Source organism: Rhineura floridana, chromosome 8 (genome assembly GCF_030035675.1).
Source record: "Rhineura floridana isolate rRhiFlo1 chromosome 8, rRhiFlo1.hap2, whole genome shotgun sequence".
Lineage (NCBI taxonomy): Eukaryota > Metazoa > Chordata > Lepidosauria > Squamata > Rhineuridae > Rhineura > Rhineura floridana.
In genome coordinates, this window is record NC_084487.1 from 22,283,229 (window position 1) to 22,297,603 (window position 14,375).

General features: G+C 43.0%; 1 protein-coding gene across 4 annotated transcripts; it reads right to left on the reverse strand.

Annotated features, from left to right (window-relative positions):
• Nucleotides 1-235: 235 nt before the first annotated feature.
• On the reverse strand, nucleotides 236-9,576 carry LOC133390262 (perilipin-3-like). Of its 4 annotated transcripts, none has more exons than XM_061638518.1 (8): nucleotides 9,505-9,576; nucleotides 7,056-7,161; nucleotides 5,107-5,302; nucleotides 4,917-4,999; nucleotides 4,097-4,295; nucleotides 3,430-3,617; nucleotides 1,068-1,130; nucleotides 236-941 (listed from the first exon to the last, which is right to left on the reverse strand). In XM_061638518.1, the coding sequence occupies exons 2-8, from the start codon at nucleotides 7,146-7,148 to the stop codon at nucleotides 585-587; spliced, it is 1,179 nt and encodes a 392-aa protein (XP_061494502.1). In that variant the 5' UTR covers nucleotides 7,149-7,161; nucleotides 9,505-9,576; the 3' UTR covers nucleotides 236-584. The 4 variants fall into 4 exon arrangements, with proteins under 4 accessions (XP_061494502.1, XP_061494500.1, XP_061494498.1 ...); XM_061638516.1 differs by lacking the exon at nucleotides 9,505-9,576 and adding an exon at nucleotides 9,261-9,370; XM_061638514.1 differs by lacking the exon at nucleotides 9,505-9,576 and adding an exon at nucleotides 9,261-9,346 and having other exon boundaries at nucleotides 7,056-7,156.
• Between the last annotated feature and the right edge of the window lie 4,799 nt (nucleotides 9,577-14,375).

The following is a 14,375-nucleotide window of genomic DNA, read 5'->3' on the forward strand; positions in this document are numbered from 1 at the left end:
AATTACAATTGCTACAACAGGCAGAAAAATCATTAAGTGGTTCACCAAGACCCTTCACAATTTTTGAGTGGTCCATAGGAGAAAAAAAGGTTAGGAACCACTGATCTAGGCAACCTTTAACCCAAACTATGATGGTTTGTTATGAGAAATTCTGACCTAGCTGCATGGAGTACTGCCACCATCAACTAAACATACCCAGGTTGACCTATTGCTCAAGACTTCACACAGACAAGGATTTGAGTGCAACAACGATTTATTCCAGTCATAGTCAAAGTAATATATATTTTTATCAGAGCCAAGGTATAAATACACAACAAACCAGTCTGAAGGCCCTGGAGAGGGATGCTTTTATTAGCAACTGATTTCCTAAAAGTAGAGCCATCCACTCCACCTAAAAGTCCAGGGCCACAGCTCAGTCAATGTTAGTTTGGTTACTTTAGCTTCAGCTCTTCCAGTGAATGCCGCAGTAGTCTCAGGTGCTCTTCCAAGTTCCATCAGTGCCTGGAGATGGAATTCCAGCCCCTCTAATGGGTTCCAGGTCACAAGTTCTCCTTTGGCACTGCTGCTTTCAAGACTTCCTCATTCTAATCATTGGGTTCTGTGGTCCCCACAACATCAGAAGGTTTCTTAGGAGAAGGGGCAAATGGGCCAACCAGCCAAGATAGCGGAGCATTGTGCACCACATAGTCCAAGATGTCATCCACATATTCCTGGGCCTTGAGTGCTTTCTCTTTGCTTTGGCTTAGAACGCTGTTGGAGAGGTCTTTGAAAGAGTGAGCTTTGGTGAAGTAAGCATGAAGCTCTTCTATGTTGCGATAGGCTAGCTGGATGTTCTGCTGGAAGTTTGCAGGCAGGCCTTGGATGCTGGCAATCAGGTTCTTGTAAGCCATCTGCAACTGCTGGGTGATGTGGTAGGACATGGCCAAGGTCTGAGATTCTATCTGCAATTAGAAGGAACAAGCCAGTAGATCTTCATCCTTCAACCAAAGCTCCACATTCATAGGACAAGCTGTCAAACCACCAACATTACATCTTTGGTGTCACTTGAGACAGCAGGATAACTGTACCTGACGAAGCCTGTCCTGGCTTTCCTGAAGCTTCTGGTGAACACTTTGCTTTGTATCCTCTATCTAAAGGGGGAAAAGCCATGAACAGTTTAGAATAAGCTATAGCCAAGATAATAAAACCTATAGCTATAAAAAGGGTTGTCATTATAGCCATCAGATAAGAACACAAGAAGGCCCTTCTAGTCCAGCATCCTGTTCTCCCAGTTGCCCATGGGAAGCCCGCACACAGGACACGAGTGCAAGAGAAAGCTCCCTTCCTGCTTTTTTCAGCAACTGGTATTTGGAAGCATACTGCTTCCAGCTAGTAGCCACTGATAGCCTTATCCTCCACTCATCTGTCTAAACATCTTTTAAAGCCATCCAAGTTAGTTAAATACCACCCATCTAGATATATCTAGTATTCACCTTGAGATTAACTTTCAGCTGAAAATAGTTTGTTTAACCTTGGGGGTGCATTCTTTTCTTTTTTTAAAATGCCATCTTTAAAATCTCATTTCATTAATTGTTATGTCATCAAGTTTTAAGATTACCCTCTAAGTACAGTGATGAATATGTTAAAGGTAGAGTAGAAAGCCACAATTAACTATGTTTACCCCTTCAAGGTCCCTGGGCACTGAAATATACTTTTTTCTATCACCCAAGTTTAAGATCTCTTTCCCTCACATTTTGCATGTTGGTATCACCAGCAAGTTTACATGATTGCTTCTTGCCATGTGAAGGTAACAGTACAGTTGCAGAGTTTAGATATCTAATCTTATACTGCCATAGGCTCACCTCCTAGCTTTCACATTTATTTTAACAGTTTATGTTATTTTAATTATGAAGTTTATATCCCATCCTTCCTCCCAGAAGGAGCCCAGGGCAGCAAACAGGTGATAAAACACTAGAAACATCTTTAAAAAGAACAAAACATCTTTAAAAACCAATTCCAATACTTAGTGGGATAAAGGTATCTACATAAAAGGCTCGTTGGAAGAGGAAGGTGCCCAAAAAACAGAGATGGCACCTGTCTAATATTATAACTTCATATTTTGGATTGCTTATGCAATCAACCATATTTATCTAGTGCCAGCAATTGTCTAAATACTTTGTTTTCTTTATTTTATTTTATTTTTACACATCTTGTATGAAACTAATGGTTCACCTGGCTCTTAAAGTAGTGTCTTTGCAGTTTGACAGTTATATTTTCACATCTTGCCACTATGTGGGCTTCTTTGTGGCATAGACATCAGAACATGGCAACTGTTCTGTGAGTCACAAGAGGTTATCAGCCATTGCTATATCCTCAAAACTCAGCATCTTGCGATTATGCAAGCCATGCTCCACCTCTATTTAATCAGTTTTCCTAATGGTCAGCATTTCTCTATTTATCTGCCCAGAAAACCCTGAAAATTTGCAGAAGATTCCAGGGCACATTCTGAAGCATATGTAGTTTATGCAGAGTGTTAGGCAGCAGCCTTTTCAGTTTCTGCATTAACAAGGCATATGCCCTAGAAGAAGCATCTTCTTGCAGCATCCTTGGCAGGACAAGACTGCCCACCACAGGGGTAGCCAATGTGGGCTGCCCTCCAGAAACTTTTGGACTACAACTTCCATAATCCCTTATCATTGGCCACACTCGTTGGGACTGATGGAAGCTGTAGTTCAACAACATCTGAAGGGCACCACATTGACTACTACTTGTGTGCCACTAGCACAAGTCTAGTAGTGGCCTTCAAAGTATCCTCCAGGGGCTTCAGTCAATCTCAGTGGACTGCCTTCAAGTCAATTCCAACTTATGGTGACTTATGGTAAGCGGTATTCAGAGGGGGTTTACCATTGCGTTCCTCTGAGGCTGAGAGGCAGTGACTGGCCCAAGGTCACCCAGTGAGCTTCATGGCTGTGTGGGGATTCGAACCCTGGTCTCCCAGGTCATAGTCCAACACCTTAACCACTACACCACACTGGCTCTCTTAGCAGCCCCGATTCTTGGCTCTTTTGCACCAGGCTCTGAATCTCCTGTACCTCTAATGTTTTTTCTGTTTATAGGACAATTAGTTGCACTGGAACCTGATATCACAATCTGCCCAGAGTCATCTATACATCTAAATCTCCATATGCAAATTTGTAGATGGCCCTGTGCCCCCCCCAATGCCTCAGCATAGCTCCTTCTAATACACAGTCAACAGAGACCAAATACTTAAGACTTCCGTTCATCAAGTCTGCAGTCCCTTGCTAGGATGAACAAACCTAGGAAGCCATATTTTTAGATTGTAGATTGTAACTAGTCAACCAGGAACACAAACATTTACAAATACTTAAATAGGAGACAGACATCTTTTTGTAATGGTTGATGCTGAAGTAGCGATGGTGAAGTCCCTACCTGTCCAATAGCTTGCCGCAGTTGGATGAAAATCTCTGTGATGTTATCTCTGGCAGCTTTTATCTTGGTGACAGCATACTGGTAGGCACGATGCTGGAGCTTAGTTGACAGAGAGCCAAGACGCACAAAGTATCCCCGAGTCTCAGGGGTCGTGTGCACTCCTTCTGGTGTAGATTCTGCAACTTTGGCTGAAGAACACATTTAAATGTTGTTGTTACTTCCTTTCTTGACATTTCTAGCCAAGCGTTCAAGGCAGCTGACTTTTTAAAAAATTGAAAATATATTATACCACCTTTTAATATCTCACAGTTAGATGATTCATGAAAGGAGTCTGGGATAAAGTTGTGTTTACTCAATGCCCCTGAAAGAAGCTTTTACTCAAAGCAAAGCTCCCAAAAGATGCAATCCATTGCACCTCTCTAGGAAGTATATGACAAAGGCAGGCACCACTACCAAGAAGGCCCCTCATGTCCAGCAACTACCTGTTTAAGTTTCAGAAGGTGGTGGGACCTGAAGTGGAAATGATCCAAGTAAGCATGATCTCCCCCATACTTCAAGTAAAGATATGGTGGTTTGGGTAGTGGGTTCCTGGACAGACACCTAGGATACTTTAAGGCTGCGAGCATAGCATGGATCACAGTAGATTAGATTGCTGCTCTTAGTTTACCTAGTTCTTCCTCCGTCATTGGAAGATAATGATTCAACAGTTCTTCAGATTTCTCCAGTACTGCTTCTGCTCCACTCAGGGCCATCTTGCCCATTTTCATTTCTACCACCATCTCTTTGCCATCCTGCACAGCCTTGGCTACTGCTTCTTTTGCGCCTGCCACTTTTGATGACACCAGTTCTTGGGTATCAGAAAGGACCTAAGGACAAACCACCAGTTGAGCAGCCTTACTTATCACCCCTCCCAGGCTGTGTGTTTTCCTGCCATGACTACTCCCCAGTAGGGATAGGGGTGGGAAAACTCAGGTCAGTTGGGATTTGAAGCCAAATCTAGCAAATTCTCACTTTCTGAAACAATGAGAGCAGAAACACAGCCATCTTTCAAAGTTTACCCTCATTCAAATTTTGCTATGCAGTTTGCCAATCAATGTTTACAAAAATGCATATATTAGGGGAAAGCGTGCATAAAAATGAATAATGAGTGGAAATTACAGAAATGCATTCTGTTATGAGAAATCACTTGCAAAAATGTGTATATTAGTCAAAACTGCCCACAAAAGTGTTTTTATTAGGAGAAATTCACACTCAAATGCTGGAGAGTTTTCATGAGGTTTTTTAAAATAAAAATTAGCAAATTGCTGAAGAAATGTGGAGAACTAGAATGCAAGTATCAATAAATGAGAAACACAGAACTGAAATTGACAGATCTGACAGGTCAATGCCTACTAGGGGATCTCTTGCGAAAGAGGATGTGATAGTATTCCAAAAGTGGAATTAAATAAATGCTAACGAGAGAAGGTAGTGAGTAGGTTGCCATTTACCTGGTCAGCTGTCTGGTGAAGGATTGGCAATTTCTCCTCTAGCTTGTCCAGGCCCTTGGAGGCATAGCGGCTTGCTACTGCAACTACAGAGAGGATTTCTTTAGTTGTGGCACATCCATGACATTCAGAACACAGCCCACACATTTACCAGGCTATTGAGAACAAAACGTTTCCCGTGTAACATACTCACCTTGTGGTTCAAGTTTATTCAGAAGAGGCTGAGCACCACTCACAGCAATATCAGAGACATGCTTCACACCTTTCTCTGCCAAATCCAGGACTGCTTTCACATAGGGGTGGTTCTCTTTGGTCGAGGCGTAAGCAGAGGCAGCCAAACCATAGGTAGAGCTTACCAAAGGCAAACTGGTAGCTCTTTTGAGTACATCCTTGAGTGGTGGCAAGAGAACATCAGTAAAGTGTACCAACAGCCTGCACCTAGCTATACGCATTCGATTTAGTTTTAAACTGGATATAATGTTAGTACTCAACACTGAGGTTTTCACAGCAAGTTTAGTGCCAAAGTGCATGAACTGCCAAGCTTTTAAAAATAAAACAGTCATGCCAAGGTGCCTGCCTTGCCTATTTTCCCCATTCTTAGATACTCAACGCTGCCATAGGTCAATGGGAGAGCACAAACTTTGTACGAAGAGCACAAACTTATGAAGTTGCTTTATATAGAGCCAAGTCATTGGTCCATTCAATCCAATGTTATCAGCTTGTACTAGCCACGGCTCTCCAAGGTTGCAGGCATCTTTTGCCAGCTAAACCCTTTGGATAGCGTGGCTGGCAATGCCAGGAATTAAAGCTTCCTGCATGCTAGTACTGTCTGGCTCCACAATCCTGGCATGAGTGCCGGAAAGGTCCCGTGCCAGAGCTATGGGGCACCAGCTGCCATTCAAAGCAGATGGCACTAAGCTAGAAGAACTGATCACATCTTCACGAGTCTCACATTTTACTCCAATTCTCATTTGCTCCTTTTTTTCTAATTCCAAACTTGGGAGTAGGAGTACCCAAGTGCTATTAAGATGCCAGCTGGACCTTCAAACTGCAGCTTCCACTCAACATGATGCAAGCATCACTTGGAAGTTGCATGGTGGTTGCTGTGGATTTTTTGTTTTTAAAAAGATGCCAATAGATACTGTGGGGCCCTGCAGTTTCATTGGGGCTGGGGGGAGTTGAGTTTGCCATCCATAGCCATCCACATTAGCAGACATACCAAGAGAAGCATTCAATCCATTTTTATACTAGCTTCCAAAACCATGGCAGAGCAAATGAACAGGCTTTCACATTCTCCCCCAGTGGGTACACTTAAGCCAGCCAAATATGAGTGCATATATTAAAATCACCCCAAACACAAGCAATAGTATGCCCAACATACAGATATCCATTGTGCCCAATCTGAAAGCAGGAGAAAAAGCACCTACTGAATTTGCAAATAATATTCCACCAGAAGCCAACCTCTGGATGGCACACCCACCTACCATCCCTCAAATGCAGGTGGGATTAGTCCATCTTGAGGGGGTGGGAGAGTTGCAAATCCATTAGCCATGGAACTGAAGAGGCTGGAAGATCCAGAGACTGCTTGCCTAGCAGACACTTCTGTTGGAGAAGGGCAGCAAGCCATACCCCACTTCCTGTTATCCAATTGCCTACCAAGTCCACTTTAAATGAGCACTTGCAGCCACAGAGGAGAATTGCTTCTTCACAGCTGAAGGGAAGCAAGGCAAGGGGGAAGGAATTCAGAACTGCAGGCAGTGGAGGAAAAAAGAATCCTGAGCCCTATCCTTTTCCCAGCAGTTCATTCCCCAGCCTGAATGATCCACAGGTACCCAACAGTATAATAATTCCAGATCCAGGCACTTGAATATGGTTGAGAACTCTGCTAGAGCCAAGACAAAGATGCTTCTGGTACATGCCTGGGTCTAGCTCCCAGCTACAGAACAGAGAGGAAAGTGAAACTAGAGTTTACTGCTGTGCACTTAACAGGCAATGTCACCATCACTAATCTGTGTAGCTAGTTAGGGAACATTCCCAAATGCCGCCAAGACATATCCTGCCTATTAATGAAACATTGAAGGCAAAGTATAGTATCACAGAGTTAACAGATAATGCTACCTATTGATCTTACAAGAACCATACCTGTTGTACTACTTCTTTACTCTCAGGAGCGGGAACGCTTTCTTTTTGACTCTCAGGAGCTGGAATACTTTCTTCGCCACTTTTAGAAGTCATCGTGTGATCTGAACTGAAAATGAAATTGACTGCCTTCAAGCCGATCCCGACTTATGGGGACCCTATGAATAGGGTTTTCATGGTAAGTGGTATTCAGAGGTGGTTTACCATTGCCTTCCTCTGAGGCTGAGAGGCAGTGACTGGCCCAAGGTCACCCAGTGGGCTTCATGGCTGTGTGGGGATTCAAACCCTGGTCTCCCAGGTCATAGTCCAACACCTTAACCACTACACCACTCTGAACTAGAAGACCATAAATATAACTCTGTAGCTATATGTGACACAAGAAGGCTTTATAACACAAGCCAGGAGTTTACTGCCTGGTGTGGAGTTTGGCATTCAAAAGCCTCCCTTATCTTACTTACGAAGGAAGGCGATTTAGACCCTTTGCTCCAAACTTGCCTTGACATCCAGTCAGGAAAGTGCCTCAGAGTCCCAGAAGCCAGTGAAGACAAAGCTAGGCCTACCGGTCAGGAGATGAATCTGAAAATATGTGCTCTTCCCACCAAAAGTTTGCCTATTTTCTCTCCCAGCATGGAACATTTTGAACAGCAACACAACAGGCAGAAATTCAACAGATGAAGCTTTCCCCTATTTATTGATACAGAAGGGGAAGACACAAACCCAACAGGTGCAGCTACCATACACTGTTCAAGAGTCAACAGACTTAGCTGGCCTTTCTTGCCTTTTCTACCATGCTCATGTTAGTACAAGAGCTATGCAATTACTGGTCTGGTTGCAGAGTTTAAGATACAAACTGAGCCACAAACTTGGGAAATTGCGGTAATTGTCGGCATCCTGAGATGTAAACAGAGTGGACAGATGAAAGCTGGGGACAAGGTACCTGCATCTTTAATAGCTGTGAAGAAAATTATTGCAACTATTAAAGTGTAAGAGCCCCATTTCCATCTGGCTACCTTACCCAGGCCAAGTTACAAGATAGTGCTTGAATGGGGACATTTTGTGCTCTTGAAAAGCTATTGTGTCTCCATAGTCCAAGCTATTCCATAGCTACGGCGGCATTAGTTCTGTTCTATCGTACCTATTACTGCACATTCTTTTCCAAGTCTGAGTAGTTAAGTACAGCATTCCCCTACCTATTAATGCTATGAAAACTGCCATAATTCCATGCTTTCCAGACAAACCAGGGGAGCAGTTAGCCAATGAGAATTTAGCAATACACCGAGTTTCATTTCAAGAAAAGAGGTAGAACTTCTATCATCGCCACACACCCCATAAAAGCTTTCCTCCCTCCAATTAGCCTCCATAGCAGAGTTAAGGTAGATGGGGAGGGATTTATGCCAGTGCTGCTCAGAGCCCCCTATCCTTCCTCCCAAAAGCTAAGTTCTAGTATTCAACAGTTCTAGGGCATCTCCCTAACACTGCCATTTCCAAGCCTTTTAGGGTACAGACAGCTTGTGGGAAACTGCTATAACAACAGACTCCCAAGGAGTGCTGTGATTTTAGTTTCATATAATTTCTGAAAGGCCTCTGTGTTCAGTTGAGAACTAAAACCGTTAAGTCTGTTGTAGAGATATACCCTTATGGTTTGCTTGTGTAACTTCAGATTCCCAGCAATCATAAGTAGTTAGTAGCAACCATCGCTCTCCTTTGCACCCAAATTAAGACTTTGCTATGTTCCCAACTAACAGCCCCTCCCTTGATAGCAAATAGGCTTCATTATGAGATAACAAGCCCCTCCCACAGGTCATTGCCTTGTTTTATTCAACAAAAACCTTAAAGAATAGCACCACTTCTGTGGTTTCATCAGGAGCTGGTAATTCTCCATTAGCCATTAACTCACTCCATGATGAAAAGGAAGCAAGAGAAGATATTGGAGTGCTTATGGAGGCATTGATGTAGGGTGATAAAAACAGATGAACAAACCCCCAGATTACTGGCTGAAATAAGGCAAATGAGAACCTGACAGATTTTTAAAGTTACTAACTAAAAAAACACACACATCAGCCCTCAAAACTGGAGAACATAGACCAGCTATACCAACCTTAAGAGCTCCTAAGTCTTTCTAAGCTTCATAGTAGCCATCATCACAACACACATCCACCTTTGTTAGTGATGCAAAAGGCAGATCACAAAAGCATAACTGAAACTTACAGTTCTGTGTGTGCACTTGTTGTCTAAAGATGGTCTCTAGATACCCCACAAATGTCTTACTAAACCAGCCCAACACTGCTACAATAGCCCCCTCCCCCTTCTTCAGTTTATTTATACACCAAATGGGGAAGAAAGCCATCACACTGACAGTGCTAGAAACCAAAGAGATTGTTGCATGTTCTCTCTTGACGAATTAGAAAAGTCCAGGCGGGAATATGGGAGGGCCCCTTGGAGAGACACCAACCTCTGCAAATAATTCAAGCAATTGACTAGACCTTGGATTGCTAACAATCTGGAATACAGATTAGTCTTGAGGAAGCCAGTTTTCACTCAAGTTTTATTAATTAGTTCACTGATGCTGAGCAAACTCAGGGATAAGCTCATTCATTCTCCTGCAGACTAATTGGCATTTGGTTAAGAAGATAATGGTGCAGATTAATTGGGGCCTAATCCTCTCAACACTTAACTGCCTCTACTGGAAACACCTGTACAACTTTCTGCATCTAATGAATGGGCAAGGGTTGCCTTTAGCATGTTTAAGGTAGTCAACTGACAAGAGACAATATAGCCTAACTTACTCTTCTGCCTTTAACAGGGCCTGCCCTACCATTAAGTAGAGTAAGGCAATTACCACCTCCGGCAGCTGATCCTGAATGTCTCAAAAGGGCAGAAACTTGTGATTGTTTATTTGTTATTTTTGAATTTTTACTGACAGAGCGGGAGAGACGTGTTTATTGGATTTTCTGCCTCAGGTACTAGCATAGTTTGGGCTGCAATCCAATACATGTCTACTCAGAAGTAAGCTCCACTGAGTTCAATGGGACTTACACCCAGGTAAGTGTGTATTGGATTGCAGCCTTGGTTGGCTTTGGGTGCTTAAATGCAACTTGACTTGGGGTGGAGCAGAGGTGCTGTTTGCTGCTCCGGCGGCAAAATATCTTGGAATGGCCCTGGGCTTCTAACAGCAGCTTGATGTGTAGAAACCAGGCTGCTGAAGCTTTTCCAAGCAAGGAGATAAACATTACTATGCCAACACCAGGGCTGGCCCTACCACTAGGCGGAGTGAGGCAGCTGCCTCAGGATGCTGAAGGGTGAGAAATGGACATAGTTTGCCCTGCATCCCCTGAACTCTGAATCAGGAATGGGGGAGGCGACATTGTTTCCTTCATTTGGGCAGTAAAAGGTTTTGGGCTAGCCTTCGTCTAGGGTTGCCAGGCTCAGGGCCTGAGACTGATCCTGTATCTTTAAGAGAAGAGAAAATTCAGCCAAGTGCAGGTGTTCTTGCAACACTGTCATGGGAAAAACCACAAGGTGGAATTCTCCCTTCCCCCTGCACAACTTTTAAAGATACAGAAGAGCTCTTGGTTGCAAAGCCCTTCAAACTTTTCCCATCGCTTTCTCTCCATGGCAAGAAAAGTTTCATTTACTTCAATTCTGAATACTGGGAATGCTGTTAAGGGCTCCAGAATGCCTGCAGAAAGTTCAGAATGTAATTGATGGCAGGGCCAAAATTACTTAGCTGTCCTTTTAAGTGCCATGTTGGTTTTGGACATAAATCACCAGTGCAGGGAGCTTGATCTAACATGGGGAGGGAGGGGACTTTGACCCTTTGCTTCTAGCTGTGACTCCAATCCAGTGCTAATTGCACATGCATGGGGCCTGTTCTGAATCGTGATCACAAGGGTGTGTAAAGGGTTAAAGCCCCTAACATGCATACCCCACAGGATCCCAGACTAGATGGGGTGGAGCTGCTCTAGCAATATGTTTTACCAAAAAAATAATAATTATCTCCATGTAAAAAAGCACAGGTGCATAACTAACAGAAATGTAATTTGGTGCTATAGAAGGCAGCACATAAGAGAAAAGGTAGTCTGGCCTGCTCTTTGGCCTTTGAAGACAGCACAATGTGCAGAAATAATATTGATGCAGCCTTTCCCAGCAAGGAGATCCTCATGGAGGATAAAGCTATCAGTGGTTACCAGCCATAATGACTATGGTCATTCTCCACTGATGGAGGCAGCAGGCCACTGGATACCAGTTGTTGGGAAGAGCAACTGAGAGAGCACTATGGTGCTCAGGTCCTGCTTGGTGGATTCCCATGGGCATCTGGTAGGCTGCTGTGACATCAGGCCACTGGACCATGATGGCCCTTTGGCCTGCTCCAGCAGGGCTCTTCTTAGGTCAGCCTTTCCCAACCAGTGTGCCTCCAGATGTTGTTGGACTACAACTCCCATCAGCCTCAGCCACCATTGCCAATGGTCAGGAAAGATGGGAATTGTGGTCCAACAACACCTGGAGGCACACTGGTTGGGAAAGGCTGTCTTAGGTGATAAACACTGCAGTATATGTGACCTACCTGTTTAAGAGGCATGCCTAGATTATAACAGCTAGAAATAGACAAATCTGCCAATTTTGGTCTCTCCCAGTTTCTCATTTTTCTAATCTTAAGTTTGTTGTTGTTGATTAAAAAAAAACCTAACAACAATTCATCAGCATTTTGTTGTTAGTTTCTCCTAATATACACATCTTTGCATGCAATTTCCCCTAATATATGGATTTTTACAAAGAAGTTTTCCCTAATTATACAAGAGTGGCTGTATACTATAGCCAGAATGGATTTTTTGCATTTTTGCAGTTAAATTGAAAATACCTCCAATGCCATTCAGCTGCTTCCCATAAGCTCATTTCAAAACAAAATCTTACAAAACTTATAGTCCTGAACTCAGAAACACTTGCTTAACAACCTTCTAAGTTTTTGTGGTGATACACAAAATACTCAGAGAATCCAGAGTTCAAAATCTAAAATGAAAATGAAATGGACTGCCTTCAAGTCAATCCCAATTTATGGTGTCTAAGCGGTATTCAGAGGTGGTTTACCATTGCCTTCCTCTGAGGCTGAGAGGCAGTGGCTGGCCCAAGGTCACCCAGTAAGCTTCATGGCTGTGTGGGGATTCAAACCACACTGGCTCTCCAAAATCTAAAACAAGAGTAAAATAATCCAGATCCCTCTTGGACTTTTTTCTGTCAGTGGCCTCATAATTTGTTGAAATTCAGCCATATTCACATAGCACATGTAATCCTATTACTGACCTTGCCCCATACTCTGACCTTCATCTTCTGCAGGTTAAAAGTTAAAAAAAAAAAAGCATGGCTGATTTTTAATTAATTTAAGAAAATTAACATTGGAGTCTATGATAAGCACAGGCATGCTCAGTAAAAAACAGCAGTCATTGTTCTAAAAGCTAGACTAACAGTCATTTTGCTTGGCTAATTAGGCCACACCCACACCAGCCATTTTTTCTACTTTAAACAGTCATGACTTCCCCAAAGAATCCTGGGAGATGTAATTAGTGAAGGATTCTGAGAGTTGATAGGAGTTCCCCTGACAGAGCTCCAGTGGCCAGAGTTATTTTACAATCAATCTATATTCCCTGGAACTCTAGGAACTGTAGCTCTGTAAGGGGAATAGGTCATCTCCTAACGACTCTCAGCACCCTTCACAAACTACCCTCCCCAGGATTCTTTGGGGGAAGCCATGACTGTTTAAAGTGGAATAAATGTCTGGTGTGGATGTGAACAGGGACAGTTTAATTTAAATTTGGGTGAGAGACTACATGTATCTGCTGTAGAATAAAAAGGGGGACCCCCCCAAATAATGATATTGTTACAATGTTTTCCTTTTGGAAAGGAAACGGGCTTTCCCTCTGCACAGTGCCCTCCTGTCCAACCTCTGTAGAAACAGTGGTAACATAGGAAAGAAACAAAGTAAGACAAACACCAACAAAAATACAAAAAATGTTATTTTCCATCTTTGGAGATGCAGTCCTGATTGCAAGTATTGCCACCACTCGCCATATGCTCAGGGGTACATGCTACCAAATTCTTCTAAGCTACACAGGAAATGGATTGGACTGTGAAAAACCAACCCAAATTGTGTTTGCATTTTTACAGATTTATAGGGCAGTGCAATATTTCAGAGAGGAGGTCAGGTCTCCTGCTCCCCTGGTGCATTCACTATAGCTGCCTAATTTCTCTGCTTTTTAAAGTTTGATAGAACTTTCTGTTGACTATAGGTACTTTCTTAAACTGCTTTTTCCTATTAGTGAATATAACCAATTTTGTATGTCATTTGCACTAATATATGCATTGTTATGCGTATTTACCCTAGTTACTAGTATAAGCATTTTGTAGACATTACTTAGCTGGAGAACTGCACTGCAAAATTTGAATAGTGTGAATTTGGAAGGATGGCTATGTTTCAGTTTGTGTATTGTTTCAGAAATTGCAAATTAGGTAGGTTCATCTTTAAAAGTGAACTGAATCAAAATTCTCCCCTATCCCTGGGAGCAATTCCCCTTCTAATTTGGGTCCTTGTTGTCTCCTTCATGATCTAGTTAGAACTGGTTAGGTGTGTTGCTCAGTCCTGCATAGTGAGTCCAAGTTGCTTGTTGCTCCTGAATTAAAGAAGATTCTTGATGTCACCCCCATTTCTTCTTGGTGTTACCAGTGGAGACTGATGCTCCAATGTCAGTGGGAGAGTGCATCTGTTCTGGGTTTTAGTCCAAACCTTGGACAGCTCCTTGAAAGTTCACACTAAAACATGGAGTGGATTCACTGCCCCACTGACATCGGAGCCACCAGTCTCCACTGGGTGTTATGGCAGGCAGGTTGGAAGTTCTCTTAAACAATTACTGCTTTCATAAAAACAAGGAAGGAGGTGCTACAAACAGGTTATTATTACCAGGTAATGCTTGAGCATTAAGCTGTTGCTGATGGTACCAGCTATAGTGGCCAGCTCAATAGCTGCCCCCCCATTCATGTTTATCAGGGTTTTCTACTCATTTTCTTTCTGTCCAAGGAAACTGTCAGTTGCTTGACTTCTGGGTAGTGGGATGCTATTAAAGGCTCAGATGCAGGGCCAGCATGAAAACTGGTGAGCCAAGATTTCCAAGATCTTCCCAAACTAGCTAAAACTACCAAGACCCTCACAGCATTATCCAAATGGTCTCTCTCTCTCTCTCTCTCTCTCTCTCTCTCTCTCTCTCTCTCTCTCTCTCTCTCTCTGTATTAAATGTGTGCAGAGTCTGATAATACTGGGAAAATAAGCCTGGTGTG